Source organism: Urtica dioica, chromosome 11 (assembly GCF_054948205.1).
Source record: "Urtica dioica subsp. dioica isolate 48M chromosome 11, U.dioica_male_clone48M_v1_H2, whole genome shotgun sequence".
Classification (NCBI taxonomy): Eukaryota; Viridiplantae; Streptophyta; class Magnoliopsida; order Rosales; family Urticaceae; genus Urtica; species Urtica dioica.
The window spans coordinates 10,983,911-11,006,831 of record NC_142766.1 but is presented as its reverse complement, the minus strand read 5'-3'; the positions used below and the strand labels follow the sequence as shown (position 1 = coordinate 11,006,831).

General features: G+C 40.6%; 1 protein-coding gene and 1 long non-coding RNA gene across 5 annotated transcripts; both read right to left on the bottom strand.

Annotated features, from left to right (window-relative positions):
* Positions 1–6,017: 6,017 nt before the first annotated feature.
* LOC149381181 (uncharacterized) lies at positions 6,018–7,329 on the bottom strand. 2 transcript variants are annotated; one of them, XR_016293815.1, is made up of 3 exons: positions 7,066–7,329; positions 6,823–6,974; positions 6,018–6,742 (listed from the first exon to the last, which is right to left on the bottom strand). It is a non-coding gene; the product is annotated as an uncharacterized LOC149381181 (long non-coding RNA). The 2 variants fall into 2 exon arrangements; XR_016293814.1 differs by having other exon boundaries at positions 6,018–6,717.
* A 396-nt stretch (positions 7,330–7,725) lies between these two features.
* Positions 7,726–10,969, bottom strand: LOC149381180 (Membrane fusion protein Use1). Of its 3 annotated transcripts, none has more exons than XM_089601632.1 (9): positions 10,675–10,969; positions 10,492–10,587; positions 10,264–10,354; positions 10,105–10,172; positions 9,014–9,098; positions 8,658–8,773; positions 8,448–8,552; positions 8,199–8,298; positions 7,726–8,055 (listed from the first exon to the last, which is right to left on the bottom strand). In XM_089601632.1, exons 3-9 carry the CDS (start codon positions 10,345–10,347, stop codon positions 7,879–7,881), a joined length of 735 nt encoding a protein of 244 aa, XP_089457758.1. In that variant the 5' UTR covers positions 10,348–10,354; positions 10,492–10,587; positions 10,675–10,969; the 3' UTR covers positions 7,726–7,878. The 3 variants fall into 3 exon arrangements, with proteins under 3 accessions (XP_089457758.1, XP_089457760.1, XP_089457759.1); XM_089601634.1 differs by having other exon boundaries at positions 9,014–9,086; XM_089601633.1 differs by having other exon boundaries at positions 10,693–10,963.
* Positions 10,970–22,921: the final 11,952 nt, after the last annotated feature.

Genomic DNA, 22,921 nt, shown 5'->3' with positions numbered 1-22,921 from the left:
ATTCTCTCAGATCACTCGATTCTAGAGCCCTGAGACATCGCCGAGGTCTCCTCCGTGCTCCGTCTCCTCTGTCGAGCACATCCTCCAGGCTCCGCACCTCAAACAGCATATACACACACCTTGAACTACGTTCTGACTTGATCCTGCAACGTGGGTACGTAGAAAGCTCACAAGAAGCGTAGTCACATCCCCTATTCACCTCATTCTCTCCTCAGAGAACGCCTTCGACTGTAGGAACCTCAACTCGAGACCTTCGAGTTCACACACTTGGCTCGGGTGTGGCCACTTAGTCCGACCTTGGGTCAAACCGCCCGAAGCTTTAAATCGTTGTTCAGTTTTGTGCGACAATATTTTGGCGTTAGAAGGAGAGGATTTTCCGACTTGCACAACCCGAAATCTCTTCTAATCATCTTCTTATTTTCTTCTTAAAACTCCAATTTCTTGTACTTGAGAAAATATGAGTAATCAACCACCCACGCGTTCAGAGGGCGTTTACAACCCCGATAACGCTACTGGGACTAAAAATATTTCTTGCGCTCCCGAGCGCATGGTGACAAGAGTCGCTCCCCGAAGAGAGCTCGACCCGCTCACCATCTCAATCTCTAGATAGTCAGGACAACCACATCCGGGAGTTGGAGGAGGATATTCGCCGACTAAAGGCGACAAATGCAAGGTTACACAGCCGATTGGCTGCAAAATGACCTATGCATGACACGGTAATCCCCGACGGGGAACCCAAAAACCACAATGAGGAAATTCACGACCGCGATCCTGATTACGAGGGACTTGATAATTCGAAGGATATCGAGACTTCTCTCACTAAGGACTGGGGACTCCCCGCTGTGAATGAAGTCAGTCATTCGTATCCTTCACCTAAGAAGAGGAACGCACCTGCAACCTCCCAAGAAGGGAACTTTCGACGTTCAGCCTATGACCGACTTGGTCAAAAGGAGAATGTTGCGAAAAGTCAGGGCATGCGAAGGGCACCACGTCTTAGACAAAGCTTGCGCCTCTGTGCCGTGAACCTGGATCCCATGGATCACCTTACTGCCCAAGGCAATGAGCGTGGTGAAGATATAAGAGACCGGCTAAGCTCTTGACCAAACGTCCCTCCGGTGGCCCTAACTAATAGGAATCGCCGCACGGATCAAGGGTCTAATGAGAGGTGATAAGTGACTCCTTCCGAGTAGGGAGTTATACCGAGTACCGATCGCAACTTGGTCACCATGATACACAATATGGAGTAGGCGGAAGCGCCTATGGGGTCGTCGAGGAGAACTCCTCGTCTTTCAAACTCTCTATTATCTGTCGTTTTCGGGAAACTGGAAAAATGAAAACATATGGCGCCGGTCGGACTTCACCGGCCAGATCACCAGCGAGGCCCCGACCCATGCACATGCCGGCCCGCGCGCGCGCGACCTTTCTGGACACCCAGCCCGCGCGAGCCCTGCACCCTCGTCCGCACGTGTCTTGCTCCCCTAGTCGTGCACGTCCTGCTCCCTTGGCCTGTGCGCCCCGCTCCCTGCCAGGCCACCCTATGCGCCCCTGGCCACGCGTGCCCCGCTCCCGGCCGTACGCGCCCTGTCAAACCTACGCACGCGCCCCGTGCCCCTCTGGGCATGCGTGCCTCGCGCCCTCCGGGGTTGCGCACGCGCTCCCTGCCCTGTCGGGACCGCGCACGCGCCCCGCGCCCTGCCGGGCCTCCTACTCGTGCTCGCGCGTCTCGCGCCTTGCCGAGCTTAGGCATGCGCCCTACACCCTCTGTTGTCAATGGTGCCCACAAGAAGAGTGGTAGTCTTTACTTATGTACACTTGATGTAATAAATGTTGTCAATGGTGCCCACAAGAAGAGTTGTAGTATGTATTTATGTACATTTGATGTCATATAGTCTTACGAAGACTCTTGCTTGTAACTGCTTATTTATTAATAAAAGTTGAAACGTTCATTCAATCTTCCTTGTCTGAAGCTTTATGATAAAACTTTAGTCTTTTAGTCCATAAACAAAATAAACAACTTACGAAGAGACAAATGTAGATTTGCATGAACAAACTCTTCGTAGTTTGCTTAAAACGATACATTCGCAATCTAAGGGTCAAAGGACTATTGACTTCAGTATGATTGTTAGAAGAATCTATGATGTCTGGTTATGAGGCATTGAGAGTTGGAGACTCTATAGTTCTTCTAGGTATCTTCCGAAGGTACTGAATTGACCAGTGCACTTATAGAGACAAGATAAGAACAAACCATTTAACCTCTTATGTCTCGAAGTCACTACGTATGAATTGCATCGTGCTTACCTTAATCCTGAAATGAGACATGCCATTTCACACCTTACGTATTCTCATTTGAGAAAGTCAGAGTTCGGACTCACTATGTGATTCCGAACAAGGCCTATTGGTGAAGTACTAAGTTGTGAGAATGTCATGAGTAACTTTGTGAAGTTCTCATAGATATGGAATTCATGTACAAGATTGCTGAAATGCAATGTATATCACCTCATGCTTTGTTCCTTGGAGTGTGAATAAATGAACTGGCCAGTGTCCAAATTGAGTCTTGACTCTTTTGGATGAAACAATGTGACTTGTTAGCTCCTCGTCAATACATTGTTTCTAACTTATTCACAAGCGACAAAGGAGTTGAGGAAATAACAGCTAGAAGGGTAAAATGGTAATTTTGTAAATCCCGACTAGCTGATGATATTCATGAAGGGTAAACATGATAATATTCTGTGGATCCGCTCATTACAATTAGGTTGAATTCTTGAGTAGAAAATAAATTCATTTGAACCGAGAGATTTTCAGTGTCAACTCTTTAGTGGAGTCAGTTGACATTAAGCTAAACTTGGAAAAGGTTTGTGAACTTTTGAGTCCAAGTATATTTAGCTCAAGCTTTGTTCATTTGGATCCATGAGGTCACTATCACGAATCACATCGAGTAGGAATAGTTAAACTGGAAGCTAAGTCAAAACAAGAACGAAAATTGTCAAAAGGGTATTTTTGTCTTTTGAGACATAGCATGAAATGAATGTCAATAAATTTTTTGACAAGGTCATTTGATGACTTAATAATACTCGGCCATGACTTGATCCTTGGGCCTTGTGGATTAATTTCATTTCATAAGAATTTTATTGAAAATTCTTAATGGGTCTTTCTCATGTTGTCATGAACAAATGAAGAAGCTTCTAGAAGCTCCTTCTAGAGACCATTTGGGCGCCTACCCTATAGAGAAATAGGAGAGATTATTTTGTACATAAATGTATCAAGATACTTGCCAAAAGAAAAAGAGGAAACAAATTTGCATAATGATGCTTAAGGGTATTTGGCCAAAGAGGAGGAAACAAATTAGGAAACAAATCCCTTAAAGGAAATGAGACTTGGGCGCATATAGGAGAAAATGGGCAATAAGGGATTGCTCATGAATGCTTGGAAAAAAGGGGAAACTTCTTTTTCTAAGGTCAACCCTTCTCCTATAAATAGGGCTCTCATTCTCATTGTTTTCTCATCCCACACAAGTTAGAGATTGAGAGACTCTCTCTCTAGACATTGTGGCCGCCCCTCTCCTCTCTCTCTCTAGTCAATTTCGTTTTTATTGTTTTGGCACCTAGGTCCTCATTTGACCTAGTGTTTAGCTCTGTGACTTCAAGACTCGTTCTTAAGTCGTAGTGTTTAAAAGTGCCCACACACTAATTCCTTTTCTCTCGAGTGATTTAGTGATAGAAACTTTCGTGGTTGCTTGAGTTGCCGAGGAAGGAAGAGAGACGTGCTGTGAGGGAGACAAACGTTGCAACCTTTTTCCAAAAGCTTCTCAACGTTCAAGCGTTTAAAAAGGTTAGTAAACTTCTATGCTCATATTAGTTTTATTTATATGTACTTGCTCTTTGTCTAGGTTAGTAAAAACTGTTTTTACTTGAAAAGAAATTTTTTAAAATTCCGCCGCTTAACGAAGCGTTAAATTTTTTCTTAAACCCTAGATCAATTCCAATAAATGGTATCAGAGCTATGGTCAAAGATATGCAAGTACATGTATTTAAAAATATGACATTGAAAATCATTTTCGAAAGTTTACTAATTTTGTGACAAGTTAGAATTGTTATCTTAGATTTTTTTAATTTATTGCTCATGTCTCTAAATTAAAAATCATGTTGATTTTCTATGAGTTTGGGATGTTAGTAAAACACATTAGAATCAGTTCTAAAAGTTTTTAATTTTTTATATTGAAAAACGTGTTTTAAAGGTTTGAGAAATTTCGAGTAAATTTTATGACTAGTTTTCTTGTCTTGCTAGTTTCTTATTTTTACTTGAATCGTTTTATGCATGTTGTTTTTCCTTTTATACCATGTTATTACCTTGCTAATAAAACACAAATAAAAGCTTTAACAACATCCTAAAACGTTCCGTTACACTCGATTCTTTTTCGCACCTAAAAAGGACCAAGCTTTAATTATTTCTTTTTCTTCGAGCTAGAGTAAAACCCGCAGTAAAAGTGGCATAGCTATCTGCTCAGAAATCGAAATTTAATGATTCTTGAATCAAATTAAAGCTCTGTCTGTCCTCTGTCCAATGCCACCGGTTTCAGGTCAAAAGGACATCGGAACCGCCAGTTATGGCGATTTTACTCCGAGGTGCGCGGTTGTTCCGAAAGTCCAGTTTTTTAGAATTCCGGATTTTCAGCCCCACTACCATGAGTTATAGAACTCTAATGAGAAAAATTTCTTGAGCAAAATTGTTTTTCCATAAGATTATAAACATGACGTGTAAGATTAAAATGTTTTGATTTTGAGAATTTAATTGAAATTGAATTTTACAAAATTAGTTTGAATTTTGAAAAACCGTTTTCGTTTTCAAACTTGAAAATATTTTGTCAACCAAATCAGATAAGTTTTCAAAATGTTTTCAAAACTACATCTATATCACATATGTTCAAAATCTATATGCTCTTGAAATTTTGAGTGGGAGGTCTCTTTGTAGACAAGCCGAAAAATAAAAAGATGTGTAATCTCAAACTTTCAAGTGTTCGAGTGAGTTGAAGTTCGCACTTCCCTCATGCACTTTCCCGAAATAGAAAATAGGAAAAGATCGAGTATGTACCTTGTGCCTTTATGCACTAATACTGCTCTTAACATGAATATCTAGGATTCTCTTCTAGTTGTCCGCTCTATCGCTCTATAACTAGGAAATCCGTTTCCGAACTTATAAAAGTCGATGTACCAACTCCAAAAACTAAGTGGGAGGGTTATATTTGTTGTTTGTAACCTACGATCCCCAACACTAATGAAAGAAGCAATTAACGTGGGACTAAGAGCCGCTCTTGCGACCCTCTCTTAAATGGGAGTACTACAAGGCGTTTTTGCTTCGATCATTGCTCAATGAGCTACGTCCGAGAGTAAGACGATGATGACAAGGTCTCCCCTTGGGGGATTGTTTTTCAAAGTTGACCTTTTGGACTACGTGGTTGGTTGCACACTTAGGCTCAATCCCTAGTAATCCTCCATTGAGGCTCTGCGAAAGGATGTGAGTGATCAAACTAATTTAAAAGGTGGCTAGTCAAAATTGGTGTATTGACATCTTGGCTAAGCATTAATGATGTGTCATTTACTTATAAATGGAGGTTTTTTGCGGCCTTCTCTTGAGGGAGTAAATTATCGTTTGGTTTATAACACCTTTGGATTTTATAAAAGTCTTAATAAAACTTAAATCCTAAACCAAAGACTAATCATAAAGGTAAGACTTATCCTTGAAAAAAGTATAAATCGAGGCTTGATATTATAGGATAAGATTCTTAAGCATGTGAATTAACAAAAAAAAAAAAAATGTGTACCGTGTCGGATGTTAAAGTGGAGGTGATGACTTCAATCTTTTCCGAATAATCACTCACAACAGCTTTTGAAACTCTGGGAAAACAGCTAAACATAAGTTATATAAACATTGATCCTAGAATTCAAGCGGCGGTTATAAATTTTACGCATTGAAAGGAAGAAACACTCTTCTAGAAAAAAAAAAAAAAAAAAAAAAAAAGGTATTAAAACGCTGAAGAAGCTTCTGATACGTTGCATTTAATTCTTTACAGATTGGGTCAACAATGAAAAACTATCGGATATTTTGTAACGAAAATAAGGCAAGTAGATACACACTCGAACATTATTTGTTACACATTCATCGCATCGTTGATGGAATCACTGATCCTAAAATCCAAAGCCTTTGGTAAGACCTAGTATTTACAAAATAACAAGAAAAAAAAATGCTCATAGCATTTCCCTTGTTTGAGCCAAGGAAAAAAACTGAAGCAAATAATCAAAATATAAAGGAATATAAATTATGACTTCCAGGTTTCCTTGAAGGAAAAGACGTCATTGTAAGGGTTCAGAAAAGAACTCCACTTGGCTTTGGCGTTTACTACTGGAAAGAGAGGCTCTTTGACACAATTTCATCACTGCAATTTATGGCTACAGCGATAATGGTTGGAATCCGGGAGCTTGTGGGTGTGGAACCTTTCGGCGCCCTTAGATATACATATATTCAATTCACGAGGAATTCTACAGTGAATGTCGTTGAAAAATCCAAGACAGGTCAGTAGGGCATTTCTGGAAAAAGCAATTGGATTCATAATGCTATCTTTGCAACGCAAATCCCGGATTTTGCTCACCTATACCCGTTGCGTTCTTCCCTCACTAACATATTTGCTTCCTATAACGGCGAAGGGATGGGATTTTTAATTTCCTGAGAAGCCTTACGGATAGAGATACTGTTAGGAAGCAAATATGTTCAATTAGAACTGTACGGATAGAGATACTGCATTCATTCGTTCATGAAGGTTTTTTTTACCATTCAGTTGCAGTTCTTTCCTCTGCTGGGCTCTCTCTCTCTCTCTCTCTCATACATACACAGTGGTTAAAGAAAACGACCAACCTTGGCAATCCATCTGCAGTTCTTTCCTCTGCTAATTGTTCCAATTGTTCCCGTAAAGTGGCCACATGCTGCGAAGAAAGTCGAAGATTACAACCGAGAATCAAATTAGATTGCATTGACAAGGAAGGAAATCGGGAAATCGAGATGAGGAAAACATACATGAACGAGCTTCGCTTGGTTTTGCTGCTAGGTGCAGCTGAAAGCAACCTCCTTAAATTCACTTCCGTTTTACTGATCCCCATCGCTTCGCTTCTCACAAGAAAAAAAAATGAACGGTAAAAAAAACCTTCATGAACGAATGAATGCGCGTTTTGGTTGATTTGTTCGTGTGGACGGCGAGATGGAGCGAAAGCCCAGCAGGCAATTAGCTCGACCTCCACTCGGCCTCATGAGCTCGACTTCCACTCGGCCTCATGAGCTCGACCTCTACTCGGCCTCATGAGCTCGACTTCCACTCGGCCTCATGAGCTCGACCTCGGCCTCATGAGCTCGACCTCTACTCGGCCTCATGAGCTCGACCTCCACTCGGCCTCGTGAGCTCGACCTCCACTCGGCCTCGTGAGCTCGACCTCAGCTTGACTTTACGGCTCGACCTCAGCTCGACCTCCACGTCTCAGAGGCGTCCCTCGCCTCCATGGCCGCCTCAGACACAAACTTTGACTATTATTTTAAAAGACCCCATTAAGTGGCTACTTATTTACAGTCAAAATTTCCCTAGTGGTTGGAGTGAGAGAAAACGTAAATTTGAGGGAAAATCAAAATTTTATATTCCACTTCCAAGTGAAGAAAAGTTGGGAGGGAAGAGAAAGGAGAGAGTGATAAGAGAGACATATAGCTCCCAAGGAAAATTAAATTTCCATTTTAGTTATACACTTGACGTCAAATATCCCTAGAATCTCCTTAATAGCACACGAAGAATACATTAGATTCACATTTGTTTTCCCCTCGGCTTTTCCAATTCGCAAACGTACCCTAAGTGACACGGATTAAGAGCACAACCATAATGAATATACACGTCATTGCAAAGATGAGAAGCCAGGTGAAGCATGTGGTTGCAGAACTCTTGGAGTATATCTCCGAGGCCCGAGTGTTTGCACGACCAGTGCTCGCTAGACTGCGTTCAATTGCCTCTTCCGTAGAATCAAGTATCTGCATGCACCAACAAAATAACAAATCAACTCTTCACCGAAAGATATCCACTGTTCGAATACTCAACACTACATCACAGCCAGAGAAGTATCATCTAGAAAGGTTTACAGAGATCAAAAGATAATAAAAATCAGGTATCTCACCTTGACGGTATTTTGCACCGAGCGGTTCATCAATAGACTACTCTCTTTGAGTTTCCTTGCTAACCCAACCATTTCGTCGGTCAAGTCCTCTTGAAGCTTTCTATAATGGCAGATGATAAACGAACGCAATTTCGGATGGGTAAAGTTTCCTTTACGGTTGTTTTGTTTGGACCAAAAACATTGTAATTCGTTCGTTCAAACAGTTTTACCTCAGCAAAGAGAAAAGAAAAAAGATGTAATTAAAACTACCTGTGTTTTTCAATGTGCGACTGTGCCTCCGAATCCAGTTTAATTTGGGACGAAGACGTGGCATCGACAGTCTCATGAACTGTTTCTTCAATATTTGAAGCAACTCTGTATTATGAGTGACGACAGTTGATTAAACAGCCTATAGACACGTGCTGTTTTATGTGAAGATCACTTAATAAAGTAGAAGAAACTACATTCAATTAAACTTACATGGATCTCCTTCTTAGTCCTGGAGAGGAGGAAATGTTAATTGATTCGTCCCCTTTCGAAGAGCTTTGTTTATACGAAACATTTTCCAATGGTTCTCGAGGAGTTTGTACTTCAGGCTGGAAATTAACCAACACATTAGTCAGTCCCATTCAGTTCCTAATATATTGCATATTAAGTCAGTGTATTGGGATAACTAGCAGGGTATTAAATGAGGTGATCATAGAGAGATGTAAACCAAATTATAATCAATACCGATATAGGTAAGACTTATCCTTGAAAAAAGTATAAATTGAGGCTTGATATTATAGGATAAGATTCTTAAGCATGTGAATTAACAACAACAAAAAAATGTGTACCGTGTCGGATGTTAAAGTGGAGGTGATGACTTCAATCTTTTCCGAATAATCACTCACAACAGCTTTTGAAACTCTGGGAAAACAGCTAAACATAAGTTATATAAACATTGATCCTAGAATTCAAGCGGCGGTTATAAATTTTACGCATTGAAAGGAAGAAACACTCTTCTAGAAAAAAAAAAAAAAAAAAAAAAAAAAGGTATTAAAACGCTGAAGAAGCTTCTGATACGTTGCATTTAATTCTTTACAGATTGGGTCAACAATGAAAAACTATCGGATATTTTGTAACGAAATTAAGACAAGTAGATACACACTCGAACATTATTTGTTACACATTCATCGCATCGTTGATGGAATCACTGATCCTAAAATCCAAAGCCTTTGGTAAGACCTAGTATTTACAAAATAACAAGAAAAAAAATGCTCATAGCATTTCCCTTGTTTGAGCCAAGGAAAAAAACTGAAGCAAATAATCAAAATATAAAGGAATATAAATTATGACTTCCAGGTTTCCTTGAAGGAAAAGACGTCATTGTAAGGGTTCAGAAAAGAACTCCACTTGGCTTTGGCGTTTACTACTGGAAAGAGAGGCTCTTTGACACAATTTCATCACTGCAATTTATGGCTACAGCGATAATAGTTGGAATCCGGGAGCTTGTGGGTGTGGAACCTTTCGGCGCCCTTAGATATACATATATTCAATTCACGAGGAATTCTACAGTGAATGTCGTTGAAAAATCCAAGACAGGTCAGTAGGGCATTTCTGGAAAAAGCAATTGGATTCATAATGCTATCTTTGCAACGCAAATCCCGGCTTTTGCTCACCTATACACGTTGCGTTCTTCCCTCACTAACATATTTGCTTCCTATAACGCGAAGGGATGGGATTTTTAATTTCCTGAGAAACCTTATGGATAGAGATACTGTTAGGAAGCAAATATGTTCAATTAGAACTGTACGGATAGAGATACTGCATTCATTCGTTCATGAAGATTTTTTTTACCATTCAGTTGCAGTTCTTTCCTCTGCTGGGCTCTCTCTCTCTCTCTCTCTCTCTCATACATACACAGTGGTTAAAGAAAACGACCAACCTTGGCAATCCATCTGCAGTTCTTTCCTCTGCTAATTGTTCCAATTGTTCCCGTAAAGTGGCCACATGCTGCGAAGAAAGTCGAAGATTACAACCGAGAATCAAATTAGATTGCATTGACAAGGAAGGAAATTGGGAAATCGAGATGAGGAAAACATACATGAACGAGCTTCGCTTGGTTTTGCTGCTTAGGTGCAGCTGAAAGCAACCTCCTTAAATTCACTTCCGTTTTACTGATCCCCATCGCTTCGCTTCTCACAAGAAAAAAAAATGAACGGTAAAAAAAACCTTCAAGAACATCCAATCACGGCCAAGGCCAAAAAATCCAAACAGAAAACATTAAACCTTAACTCCATTTTTCTTAAATTCGGCCAAGTGAAGGATTTACCTTGAACGAATTTGACCTGGCAGCGATTCCTTCTTCTCCAAAAATCCCAACAAAACCGAGAAAAGAAAAACCCCAATTGATAGTTGAAGCCAAACCCTAGAAATAAAAAATTCCCGATTTGATTTCATGAATCCAAAACAAATTCGAACCAAGAAAGAGATGGATTCGAGATATTTCCATTACCTCGAGATAAATACTAACCTCCGGCGAGAATCTCTTTCTCTCGGCTGACCCACGACGCGCGCAACCCCGGAGAAGACAACCTGCTGAACCTTCGGCGGCCTCTTCTTCCTCGGCGTGACTCCGACCGCCTCGGCCTCGCTTACTCGCCCGTCGCTCGTTCTCTCTCTCGCTCACGCTCTTCCTCTCGGTCTCTTTCTCTTATTTCCTTTTGTTTTCTCGGTCGGTTTCCTCGAGAGCTCGGGCTCTATTTTTTTTTCTTTGTTTGCTTCAGGGGCTGTTTGATTAACCTTTCCGAAACCGTTTTCTGTTTTATGATTCTAAATTCTAGAAAACAGTTGTAGAAAACCTGTTTGGTTATAAATTCAGAAAACAGATTTAGAATCATGTTTCTTTTTTCTTTGAAATTTGTTTAGAAAACAGAAAACAATGAAAAATTGTTTTCTATTTTATCTCTATACGAAAACATAACCAAACAACATTTAAAATATTCTGAAACGTAATTCTAAATCTGTTTTTTAAATTTAAAAATTAGAATCAGAAAACAGAATTTAAAAACAGAAAACGAGTTTAGAAAACTAAACCAAACGGCCCCTCAGTGTTTCACACGTCCAAGAAGATAAGGAGGAAGAGAAGAGTCGGTTCAATATAGGATAAGGCTGAAGCAATTTTTGCTACTAGATCCTTCCTTTTCTGCAACTTTTAATTTTCCTCCACAAAAGAAAGAAGAAGAAGAGAGGGGCTGAGCGGCCGAGAGAGAGAAAGAGAGAGATCGAGCGAGAGAGCGAGACTGAGAAGGAGAGAGAGGGAGAGGACGCGCGACCACCAGCACCAGCCCGAGACCCCAGCCCCGTGCGCGTGCCATCCAGCCGACCACCAAGCCTCGCCGCGCGCGCGACCGCCGTGAAGATTGAGCCGCCGCGAGCTAGAGAGGACGTTGGAGGGTTCAATTCCTCCAGAAACAAGGTGAGATGTTCTTCCCCAATTTTGAATCTGGAGATTAGGGTTCGAGTTTGGATTTGGGGGCTTTTCTTTTCGGTTTGGTTCTGTGTGGTTGTGAACGTGTTAGTGTTGGATTGAAGGATATTATCTGATTCAATGATGATTATCTCTAGTTTAGACTGAGTTGCTTTGATGTGGGTCTTGTCCGTGTGAACTCTTGGCCGAGTGTTTAAGTTGATATGGATTTGAGCTTGGTTGTTGTGACATGACTTTGAGGTTGTTCACTTGTCACTGAGTCTGGGTTTTGAATATTGAGCTTGTCCGTGTGAACTCTTGGCCGTGTGTATTGTTTGGCTTGATGAGATTGTGTGGTTCATTTTGGTCTGTTTTGGCTGAAATCTGTATGGTGTGTCGTTAAAAGTAATGGTTAGGTTTTGTTGCGAGTGTGATGTCGAGTGAGGCTCGGTTTTAGGTAGGCTGAACAGGGCTCGGGGCAGCGGCTCGGGACGGCGAGGAGGCTGTCCGAAGTTTAGCGGAGGTGCTGCGCGAGCGACGACGAGACGGAGCCAGACAGCGAGGTTGTCGACTCGGTGATGTGAGACGTCTCCGAGTGGTTAGGGCGAGTCGGGGTTTGTCCCGAGTCTCGACTCGTGCTAGTGCGAACCTATAATTATTTTTGTTGGGTCGTTCTAGATTATGAGAGTTGAGATATAATATCAATATGTATGTTTTATAATCAAGCTCGTTTAATATAAGTTGTTAAGAAAAATAAATTAATATGTATCGTTATTAAACTCGTTGATTATTCAATTAATTATTTAGTATACTTATCTTAAGTATGTATTAAAAATCGAGTTCGACTATAAGCTCGACTCTTTTAATTTGGAAAAAAGAATATCAACGAGAAATGTTTTATTTACGCACGAAAATAGAAATAAAAGAACGGTTCGACTACGAACCGAGGGTTCGGTTATTTCATAAATATTTTATTCAATCGAATCCAAGATTATTTATATATGGTTAGATATTTAAAATAAACGACTTGGTTTATTTTAAATGAAAGGTTTTTACGTTATGTACTTCATTTCTCAAATGGTTATAACTTGTCAATAAAAAGAGACAAGTCAAAAATATTTTCTAGAACATATTTGAAAAGTATCGTTTTGAGTTATTTTCATATAACTTCTGTATGCTATAGATTGTTAATAATAACTTCTTATTACGTTCTTTTCTTTTAGTTTCGACCTCGGGAACCTATTCTAAGCAGTGGGTCTTGCCCAGTCAAAAGAATAGGTGGTCGAATAGTATGGGACGTTTCTTAGCTTAAATCAGAGAAGTTATGTCAAGATCTTATTATCTTTAGGCACGGATTCTTTTCTGTATCTCTGTTATGTTCTCATGTGTTCTTGATTGCTCGTGTTTGAGACGCTCTGAGTAGCGTGACTAGTAGGACGTTTGAATACGTTCCTTATGAGCTTTCTTTCCAGTAGAAGTATGTACGTTACTATGCCGAGGAGTGAGATACTGAGTACGCTCTATGTTCGATCTTTCTCTTCTATAGATAAGTAAAGAAAGGACTCTTTTTGTTTGGAAGAGAAGGATTCAGGATTCGAAAGAATCGTATCCAGGTAAGTAGAAACATTTCAACTGTATCACAAAAACAATGTGTTGTGTGTGTTCCTTATATGCTTGCATTTACATGATATGTTGTGTGATGATTGCATTTATTGCATTTGCATTCATGTGCATCTCATCTAAAAATGGAAAAGAGTTTTACGAGAAACGAGGTTTTTCGAAAGAAGGATGTGTGTTGTGGATCGTTCATGAATGGTCGGCTAACTCCTAGGATCGGGGAGCTAGCTACAACTTCGCGAGATAGGATCGGTCTCACGAAGGATCGAGTCATTTGAATAGTTCTGGGAACCTTATGACTTCGATGAGCGGACCGTATGTAGTACTGGGTACCTTATGGTCACGTCGGACCATTTGAATAGTGCTGGGCACCTTATGGTTGCGACCTCCGGGCTGTATGTCATAGTGTTGGGCACCTTACAATCGCGGCGTTAGTCATACATGTATGCGAGAGGACCTGAGTGAACTGTTTACAACACACACCTTGCGCGCAATTAAGAAGAGATTTAAAGAGAGAAAAATATGAGAAAAACTTGCTTGAGTTTTAAGATGAAAATCATATCATATGCATTGTTTCTGCTTACTGGGCGTTAGCTCATTCGTTTTTGTGATACAGGTGAGGGATGTGAATAAAAGAGTGTATATACGGTAGCGGGTTGACTGGCGAGCGCTCTCACGTAGACGAGACTTCGTATATGGGCTATTTTGACCTGATGGGCCTAATAAGAAATCGTTTTGAATAATGTTTTGTGAAAATGGTTATGTTTTGTGAAGTCTGTCTAAGACCTAGAGGTTAAGTAGATTGTTTCTTTCACTATGTCGTTTATGCATGTAGACTTTAAGTCAATACGATGGTGTTATATCTAGATACGAAAGGTTTGTCATGACGTCGTGTCGTTTATGTTTTATGTTTTAAAAAAAAAATCCACGTGTTTTCATTTAAATTAAACGACTCGTCGGGACGTGACAGGATCGGGAACCGAAGTCCACACGATTCCAGCCACACCTCGTACATACAACAGTACCCTTCGACTACGGTATCCGCTGTAGCAAGAGGGGGAGGCAGAAGAAGCCCGATCTCGGGGGCTATTTGATATTTGTTACGAATGCTCAGAAGGTCCGAGCTTCTGACAGCCGAGGGCATGAGGATGTCCTCATTACCTAAAGGATTGGGTCCCGGCTGCGAAATCTCAGTCCCAGACATCGTAGTTTATGAAAATTTAAGCTGAGAAGGTAAGGACGAAGTGTTTGAAGATAGGAACTTCGTCTAGGTTCACTAACAAAAATAAAGGCGAAGTACTCAGAAAATAAATTTTAGCTTGAGTTCGCCAGACGAAATGAATAACTTTAAAGCCGAAGTCGCAGAAAATGAAAAACGTTTGAGAGAAAAGAAGAAAAAGTGTTTCAGAAAAGTGAAAAGAATGAGAAGTTACCTTTTCGCTGAAGCCGCTTGGAATATAAATGAAGTGAGACGTCCCTTCGAATCACTCTTATTTATAACCATTTATTTTAAAACCGAATTCCGAGAATAATCTAATGATCGCAAATCAAATCAGATATTCTGATATAAGATAATACCCGACTCTTCGATTTCGACTGGCGCCATGCATCGGAGGTCGCGCCACGAGTCACAGAAGCCTTGGATATGCGCACCACGCACCAAAAGAAAGAAATTACAAAACAACTTTTCGAGATAGGCTGACGAAGCGCGGTTAAGATGGCGCCACGTGTCAAAGTATCCCGGAAATACGCGCCGCGCGCCCAGAATCAAAAATTCGAATCTTTCCCCCCAGTTTATTTCGGGATTTCGAAAAATTCGCTCAAGTATTTAAAAAAAAAAAATATATATATATATATATATATATTTGAAATATTTTTCAAAATACTCGGGGGCTAATTATGGGGGTCAAAAATCCATTTTCTAAAAATAGAAATAACAAAACCATTTAAATTGGGCTTAGGACCGACCAAAGCCCAACGACAGACCCAGATCGGCTCTCAGGAATGTGTCTGGACCTAGCTCAACCCATGGAGCTCGGCCCAGGCCCAATAAAGAGCCTGGTTCGCCATAAGCAGAGTCGCCCGCGTTGACTCAGCATGAAGAAGCGGTCTCGATCAGATAGAAGACCTCGCCGCGAAGACCGGATCTGGGATAGCTTTGACTAGCGACGCGACGGAGCCGAACTGACGAACACGTGTCCGCTTCCACAGGTCAACCTCGACTATAAATGGTAGCTGATATGTCAAAGTTCACACACGCAAGCCTTTGATTACTTTCGATCATTCTTACTTTATTATTTTGAGTTCGTCCCTATTAAGTTCGGCACTTCGCCTCCCTCCGGTTTGTAATTTATTCAATTATTAATAAAAGCTTCGAGCATTTGTATTCATTACGGCCCATTTCTTTAAAAATTTCTTTTGCTTCTTATACGACGTCTTCTGAAACCCACACTTATAATAAATCAAATATATATACTATATTATAATTTGAGATTGTTGGAATCGACATCAACAAATATTTACCAAACGCCTATTAATTTTTTACAACATATGTTTTTTCTATATCATAATTTAAAAGCTTTTTTTTTTTAAAGATCGATACTAAAATAGCTCACTACTTTTAGACTAGATTTGTTAACAACTAGTCTATTATAAAGTGAGATTTAAAATTATAACCAATCTATTCATTTATTTAAAACAATAGCCAACATAAAATTCGGTTTCCCAAAATACCCCTACAACCCTCGTCAAAATCAGTTCCGACCTCCATAAACCTCATCGGAGATTCTCTCTTCTCATCGCTCTCTCTTCTCCTCTGCTACGCCTCATCGGAGGTTTTCTCCGGCGATTCCGATGGCGGCGATGCTCTCATCAAGCAGGTTGTGGACTCCGACAGCATGGTCGACGAGCACCACCACTTCTCGCTTTTCAAGAAGCGTTTCGGGAAAACCTAAGCGACTCCGAACGAGCACGACTACAGATTCGAAGTATACAAGGCCAATCTCCGCCGTGCGAGGCGGCACCAGAAGCTCGACCCGTCGGTGACTCACGGTGTCACTCGGTTCTCCGATCTCACACCCGCCGAGTTTCGCCGGAGCTTTTTGGGCCTCAGGAGTCGCCTCAGACTCCCCGTGGACGCCAACGAGGCTCCGATCCTCCCGGCGGAGAATCTGCCCGAAGACTTCGATTGGAGAGAACGCGATGCCGTTTCGCCAGTTAAGAATCAGGTTCATTTTTTTTTCTATCATTATTGTTGTCACTTTAATAGAGACTAGGTATATCGGAGTTTGTTTCTTTTGCTAAAGATAAAATTGTTGATTTATCTTTTGTTTATTAAAAAAGTTACGAGAAGTTATAACTATTGTTCGATTATTAGAAATTAATATATATCATTAAGAATGGATCATTTCTTGAGTCAGGTTATTAAATCTATTTTCGTTTTAGGTAATCTAACTTGTTCTCTTCTCAGCTAAGTTTGTTGTTGAATCAATAAGTGTAAATGTTGACAGCTAACTCAGGTCAGTAAAGGTCAAGGCGTGAACATCATCAGTTACAAGCACATGAAGTCAAAGGTGTTGAGGCGTGCACCTTAAGCTAACGAGCAGGGAATCACACCAGATCAAGGCTTGAAGGTCAAGTGGAGAGGATCAAGGCCAGGAAGCTTCCAAGGGGTGTCATTGTAATTTCGTTGAGTTGTTGTAAATAAATGTACACGTGTAATGTTTCTAAGTGCTGTATATGATCTAATCTGAACAATCTGAGAGCGCCTAATTTTCAGTTGGGGGTTTTGGGAAACAGGAGAGAACAAGAGAGAATTGGGAAACACGAGAGTCTTGTGAGGAAGATAATCAAACTTGCATTGAGTTGATTATCTTGAGAGAGTTCGTTTTATTCTCAGATTTGTTCTTGGTTTGTAAACTCTGTTGAGATTGCTTTGATTGTGGTGATTAGTGGATATTGCTGGATGTAGGTTTTAATACCGAACCAGGGTAAAACGTGTTGTTGTTGTTCTTCATTATTTTCTTCCATTGTTATCTGCTCATCGATTGCTTAAGTACTAAGCTACGTCGGAGTCGGAGTTACAGCTAAAAGCAACAATTGGTATCAGAGCATTTTGATCCGGCAAGATGGGCTTTGCGAAAATAGAAATCGATCGGTTCGATGGAAAAGGGGATTTCTCACTTTGGCGTCAGCGAATGAAGGCAATCTTGGTTCAAATGAAGATCGCGAAAGTTCTTGATGCCGAAAAACCTCTTCCAGCAACAATGTCAGACGAAGAGAAATCTGATATTAAAGAATTGGCTTACAGCACGATAATTCTTCACCTGAGTGACAAAGTCTTGAGAGAAGTCTCCAAAGAAACCACTGCGGCTGGTGTTTGGAAGAAATTAGAGTCTTTGTATATGACCAAATCTTTGACAAATCGAATCTATCTAAAAGGCCTTCTGCTTGGTTTCCGTGTGGGGGAAGATAGAGCTGTTGAAGAGGATCTCGATGATTTTTCCAAGATTGTGATTGATCTCGAGAACATAGGAGTCAAAGTGGCAGATGAAGATCAAGCTGTCCTTGTCTTGAACTCTCTTCCTAAAAGTTATGCTCACTTTGTTGAAACGATGAAGTACTCAAGATCCACTCTAACCCTGGAGGAAGTACTCGTTGCTCTCAAGTCCAAACAACTTGAGATCAGGGCAAGCAGCAACAATGAGAACTCAGAATGATTGTTTGCTCGAGGAAGGTCAGAGAAAATGGATCAACACAAAGGCAAAGGCAAGAGTAAAAGCAGGTCAAAGACTCCGGCAACTACAGATAAAGAAGGCAAGAAATTTAAGTGTTTTCACTGTCACAAAGAAGGTCATTTCAGGAGAAATTGTCCAGAAAGAAAGGAAATGGAGGAGAGAAGCAACAAGGAGAAGCAGCCATAGTAGAGGATGGCTATGAAAGCGCTGAAGTCCTGGTTGCTACTGATCAAGGTTCAAGCCCCAACTGGATTCTTGACAGTGGATGCTCTTTCCACATGACACCAAATCGATCTTGGTTTGAGGATTTCTCTGAGACAACTGGATGCAAGGTGTTACTGGGAAATAATAAAGCTTGCAAAGTGGTGGGAAATGGCTCAATCAGATTGAAGATGTTCGATGGTCAAGAAAGGATCATGACTGATGTGAGGTATGTCCCAGAATTGAAGAGAAATTTGATTTCTTTAGGAGTTCTAGATCAGCAAGGATACACTTTCAAAGCTGAGAATGGGATTATGAAAATCACAAAGGGTTCGATGGTACTCATGAAAGGAACTATGGCGAATGGTTTGTACACTATGATTGGCAGCACTGTTCTTTGTTCAGCTGCAAATATAACTGAATTGAATAGAGACAAGACAATGTTGTGGCATCATAGACTTGGACATGTTGGTCATCTAGGCTTGCTAGAATTGAGTAAACAGGGATGTTTTGGAACCGATCAAGTCAGCAAAATTGATTTCTGTGAAAACTGTGTGTTGGGAAAGGCCAGCAAAGTGAAGTTTGGAAAAGCTGTTCACAGAACTCAAGGTGTGTTGGATTATATTCATTCAGATCTGTGGGGTCCCTCGAGGACTCAATCTCATGGTGGCAGAAGGTACTTCATGACTTTGATAGATGATTATACCAGGAGGGTTTAGGTGTTTATCTTAGCACACAAGAATGAAGCTCTACAGGTTTTCAAGGATTGGCAATTGATGATAGAAAATCAGACAGACAAGAAAATAAAGAGACTAAGGACAGACAATGGTTTAGAGTATCTTGACAAGGAGTTTATTGATTTGTGCAAGAAATCAGGGATAGCAAAGCACCACACAGTTGCTGGAACTCCACAGCAGAATGGTTTGGCATAGAGGTACAACAGGACAATCCTGGAAAGAGTGAGATGTATGCTTCTTCAATCAGGGTTGCCTAAGGTTTTTTGGGCGATAACAGTGCAAACAGCTTGCTACCTCATAAACAGATGTCCTTCCTCAGCAACTGGTTTCAAGACTCCAATGCAAATGTGGAGTGATCACCCAGAAGACTACTCTAAACTAAGAGTGTTTGGCTGTTCAGCTTATGCCCATATCAGACAAGATAAGCTTGAAGCCAGGGCACTCAAATGTATTTTTCTAGGGTACCCTGAAGGAGTCAAAGGTTACAAGTTATGGTGTTTAGAGGCTGGTCATAAGAAGTCAATAATCAGCAGGGATGTAACTTTTAATGAGGATGATTTTCCCTACAAGAAAGCTGAAAACACTGGACAGACTGCTGCTACTACTACTGAACAGAGATCAACTCACAGCTCTACTGAGTCTAACATTGAGGTGGAGCTAGCCACAAACAGTCAACCTACAACAGTGGTGAATCAGCAGGAAATTGAAGAACCTGAGCAAGTAAGGGGTCAAGAAGCATAACCTGAGTATAGTTTGATCAGAGATAGACAAAGAAGACAACACAGAGCTCCTGTCAGGTTTGGCTATGAAGATCTAGTAGCTTTTGCTTTTAACATTGCTGAGGATGTGCAGATTGTAGAGCCAAAGTCCTATGAAGAAGCTATGAGATCAGAAAAAGTGATCTATGGCTTGATGCAATGAATGAAGAGATAAGCTCTTTAAATTAGAATTCAACCTGGGTTCTTGTTGATAGACCTGAGAATAAAAGACTGGTGGACTCTAAGTGGATCTACAAGAAAAAGGATGGCATTCCAGGAGTTGAACAGCCAGGACTAAAAGCAAGATTGGTGGCAAGAGGATTCACTCAAGAGGAAGGTATTAATTTTAATGAAATATACTCACCAGTGGTAAAGCATAGGTCTATAAGGATTATTCTGTCTTTAGTTGCTCAATGTGATCTTGAACTTGAGCAACTAGATGTAAAGACTGCCTTTCTACATGGAAATCTTGAAGAGACCATATACATGAGACAGCCTAAAGGTTTTGAGATTGGAGACAGTGAAAAGAGAGTTTGTTTGTTGAAGAAATCTCTCTATGGTCTCAAGCAATCACCTATACAATGGTATATGAAGTTTGATGAGTTCATGCTACAACAAGATTTTTTGAGATCACATCATGATTGGTGTATCTACAGAAAGAAACTGAAGAATGGCTCTATGATCTATCTACTACTCTATGTAGATGATATGCTTATAGCTTGTTCAGACATGAAAGCTATAATGGAGCTGAAGAGTCAATTGAATACTCATTTTGAAATGAAGGATCTTGGTCCAGCTCAAAAGATTTTGGGGATGCAGATTATTAGAGAAAGAGATAAGAGGAAACTGTTCTTGAATCAAACTGAGTATCTGGAAAAGGTTTTGGACAGGTTTGAAATAAACAAAATAAAACTAGTTCAAATACCTTTAGCTCAGCACTTTAAGCTCTCAGCAGATCAGAAACCAGAAAGTGAGGATGAAGTTGAGTTTATGAAGAACATTCCTTATTCAAGCATTGTTGGTTGTCTAATGTATGCAATGGTCTGCACAAGACCGGATTTAGCTCATGCTGTGAGTATGGTGAGCAGATTTATGTCAAATCCAGGGAAAGAACATTGGCATGCTGCGAAATGGATTTTGAGGTACATAAGAGGCACTACAGATAAGGGTTTGCTTTATGGTGGAGATGATGAAAGTGAGAGTGTAGCTGCTGGTTATGTTGACTCAGACTATGCTGGTAGTCTTGACACTAGAAAATCACAAACTGGTTATGTGTTCACAGTGTTTGGATCGGCTATCAGTTGGAAAGCTAACCTTCAAGCTGTTGTAGCTTTGTCCACCACCGAAGCTGAGTTTATGGCAGTTACAGAAGCAGTGAAAGAGGCTTTGTGGCTAAAAGGAGTTTTAGCTGAACTTGGTTTTGAACAACAATGTCTGACTGTGTACTGTGACAGTCAAGGAGCTATACACTTGTCAAAACATCAAGTGTTTCATGAGAGGTCTAAACACATTGATGTGAGGCTACACTTTGTAAAAGATGTCATTAGTGAAGGGTCTGTACTGGTACAAAAAATCTCTACAAAACATAACCCTGCTGATATGCTTACCAAATCAGTTCCGAGTGATAAATTTGAACACTGCTTGGAACTGATCAGATTGGTAAAGCCTTAAGGGTTTGAAGTCCACTAGTCATCACTGAGGTTAACTGTCAAGGTAGAGATTGTAAATGTTGACAGCTAACTTAGGTCAGTAAAGGTCAAGGTGTGAAGATCATCAGTTACGTGCACAGGAAGTCAAAAGTGTTGAGGCGTGCACCTTAAGCTAACGAGCAGATCATCACACCAGATCAAGGCTTGGAGGTCAAGTGGCGAGGATCAAGGCCAGGAAGCTTCCAAGGGGTGTCATTGTAATTTCGTTGAGTTGTTGTAACTAACTGTACACGTGTAATGTTTCTAAGTGCTGTATATGATCTAATCTGAACAATCTGAGAGCGCCTAATTTTCAGTTGGGGGTTTTGGGAAACATGAGAGAACAAGAGAGAATTGGGAAACACGAGAGTCTTGTGAGGAAGATAATTGTTATACCGTCTTTTTAACAATGTAAAAACGACACCCCGAGAGCAAAAAACGACATCCCTCAAAGTAAAATCCCGAAACTTGACACGCAAAACAAAAGGGTAAATTTCATATATACATATTTACATACATAAATACAAAATATATATATATATATATATACATTAGAAAAGACACATGTATGCATAATATATATATATATATGTATATATATAATATATATAAAAATACATACGTAGATAATATTCATGCATGCATAACACATGTATACTCAAAAAGGGGTATTCAAGAAATTAAATGCAAAAGTGGACATATACAGAATAAACAACTCAAACAAACACCACTAAAAGAACCTCCGAGAAGTTCTAACCATTGGCATGGCTCAATGTGGGCAACCATCGGCGTCCTAAAGCCTTTGGCATAGCAAGACTATCGGCGAATAGAAGAATCATTGAACTATCGGCGGCCATACTATTGGCGAGGTTCAAGACCAAACTATCGGCGTCCTAAAATCTTCGGCAAAGTAAGATTATCGGCGAAGACAAGAATCTTTAAACTATCGGCGAAGACAAGAATCTTTAAACCATCGGCGAACTTCATGACTGAGACTATCGGCATAAAACCATCGGCGTTAGACCATCGGCAGAGTTCAAGATCAAACTATCGGCGAGCCTACGAGACCTTCGGCATGAACTCGGACTATCGGCACGCGAGACCTTCGGTGAGATAAACCATCGTCATCGGCATGATACCATCGGCCAAATACTATCGGCATAGCAAGAATGGCCAAGTAAAATCATCGGCCATGGACTTGGGCCACGACCAAAAGTGGCTTCTTTGGTATAAATTATCTTCCATGCCTATTCACACTCCACAATGAAAAGCTATAAATACCCATCTACCATTCATTCACAAGTAAGTTTTCTCAAACTTAGAAAACCTCTACTTCACTCCCGATCCACTATATTTTCCTCTCTCGACACTCGAGACGAGATAAGCCCCCCCACCTCGACTAATGTTGAGCGTCAGAGCGCGTGCCAGGAGAAACCCCTCCGCGTCCCTCTAGTTCACGTTTCTTATCTTTTCAGGTGAAGAACACGAAGAACGCGAAGAGTCCAAAGATTGCGAAGAACACAAAGGACTCGAAGGACTCGACGAACACGAATTAC

Excerpts from the sequence above, each read along its gene's own strand:
- LOC149381180 (XM_089601632.1), bottom strand. The coding sequence starts at position 10,347 with ATGGGGATCAGTAAAACGGAAGTGAATTTAAGGAGGTTGCTTTCAGCT. Across the intron at positions 8,774-9,013 it reads CCACTTTAACATCCGACACG|CCTGAAGTACAAACTCCTCG; the intron begins GTACACATTTTT and ends GTTAATTTCCAG. Across the intron at positions 8,299-8,447 it reads TCGCACATTGAAAAACACAG|AAAGCTTCAAGAGGACTTGA; the intron begins GTAGTTTTAATT and ends CTGCCATTATAG.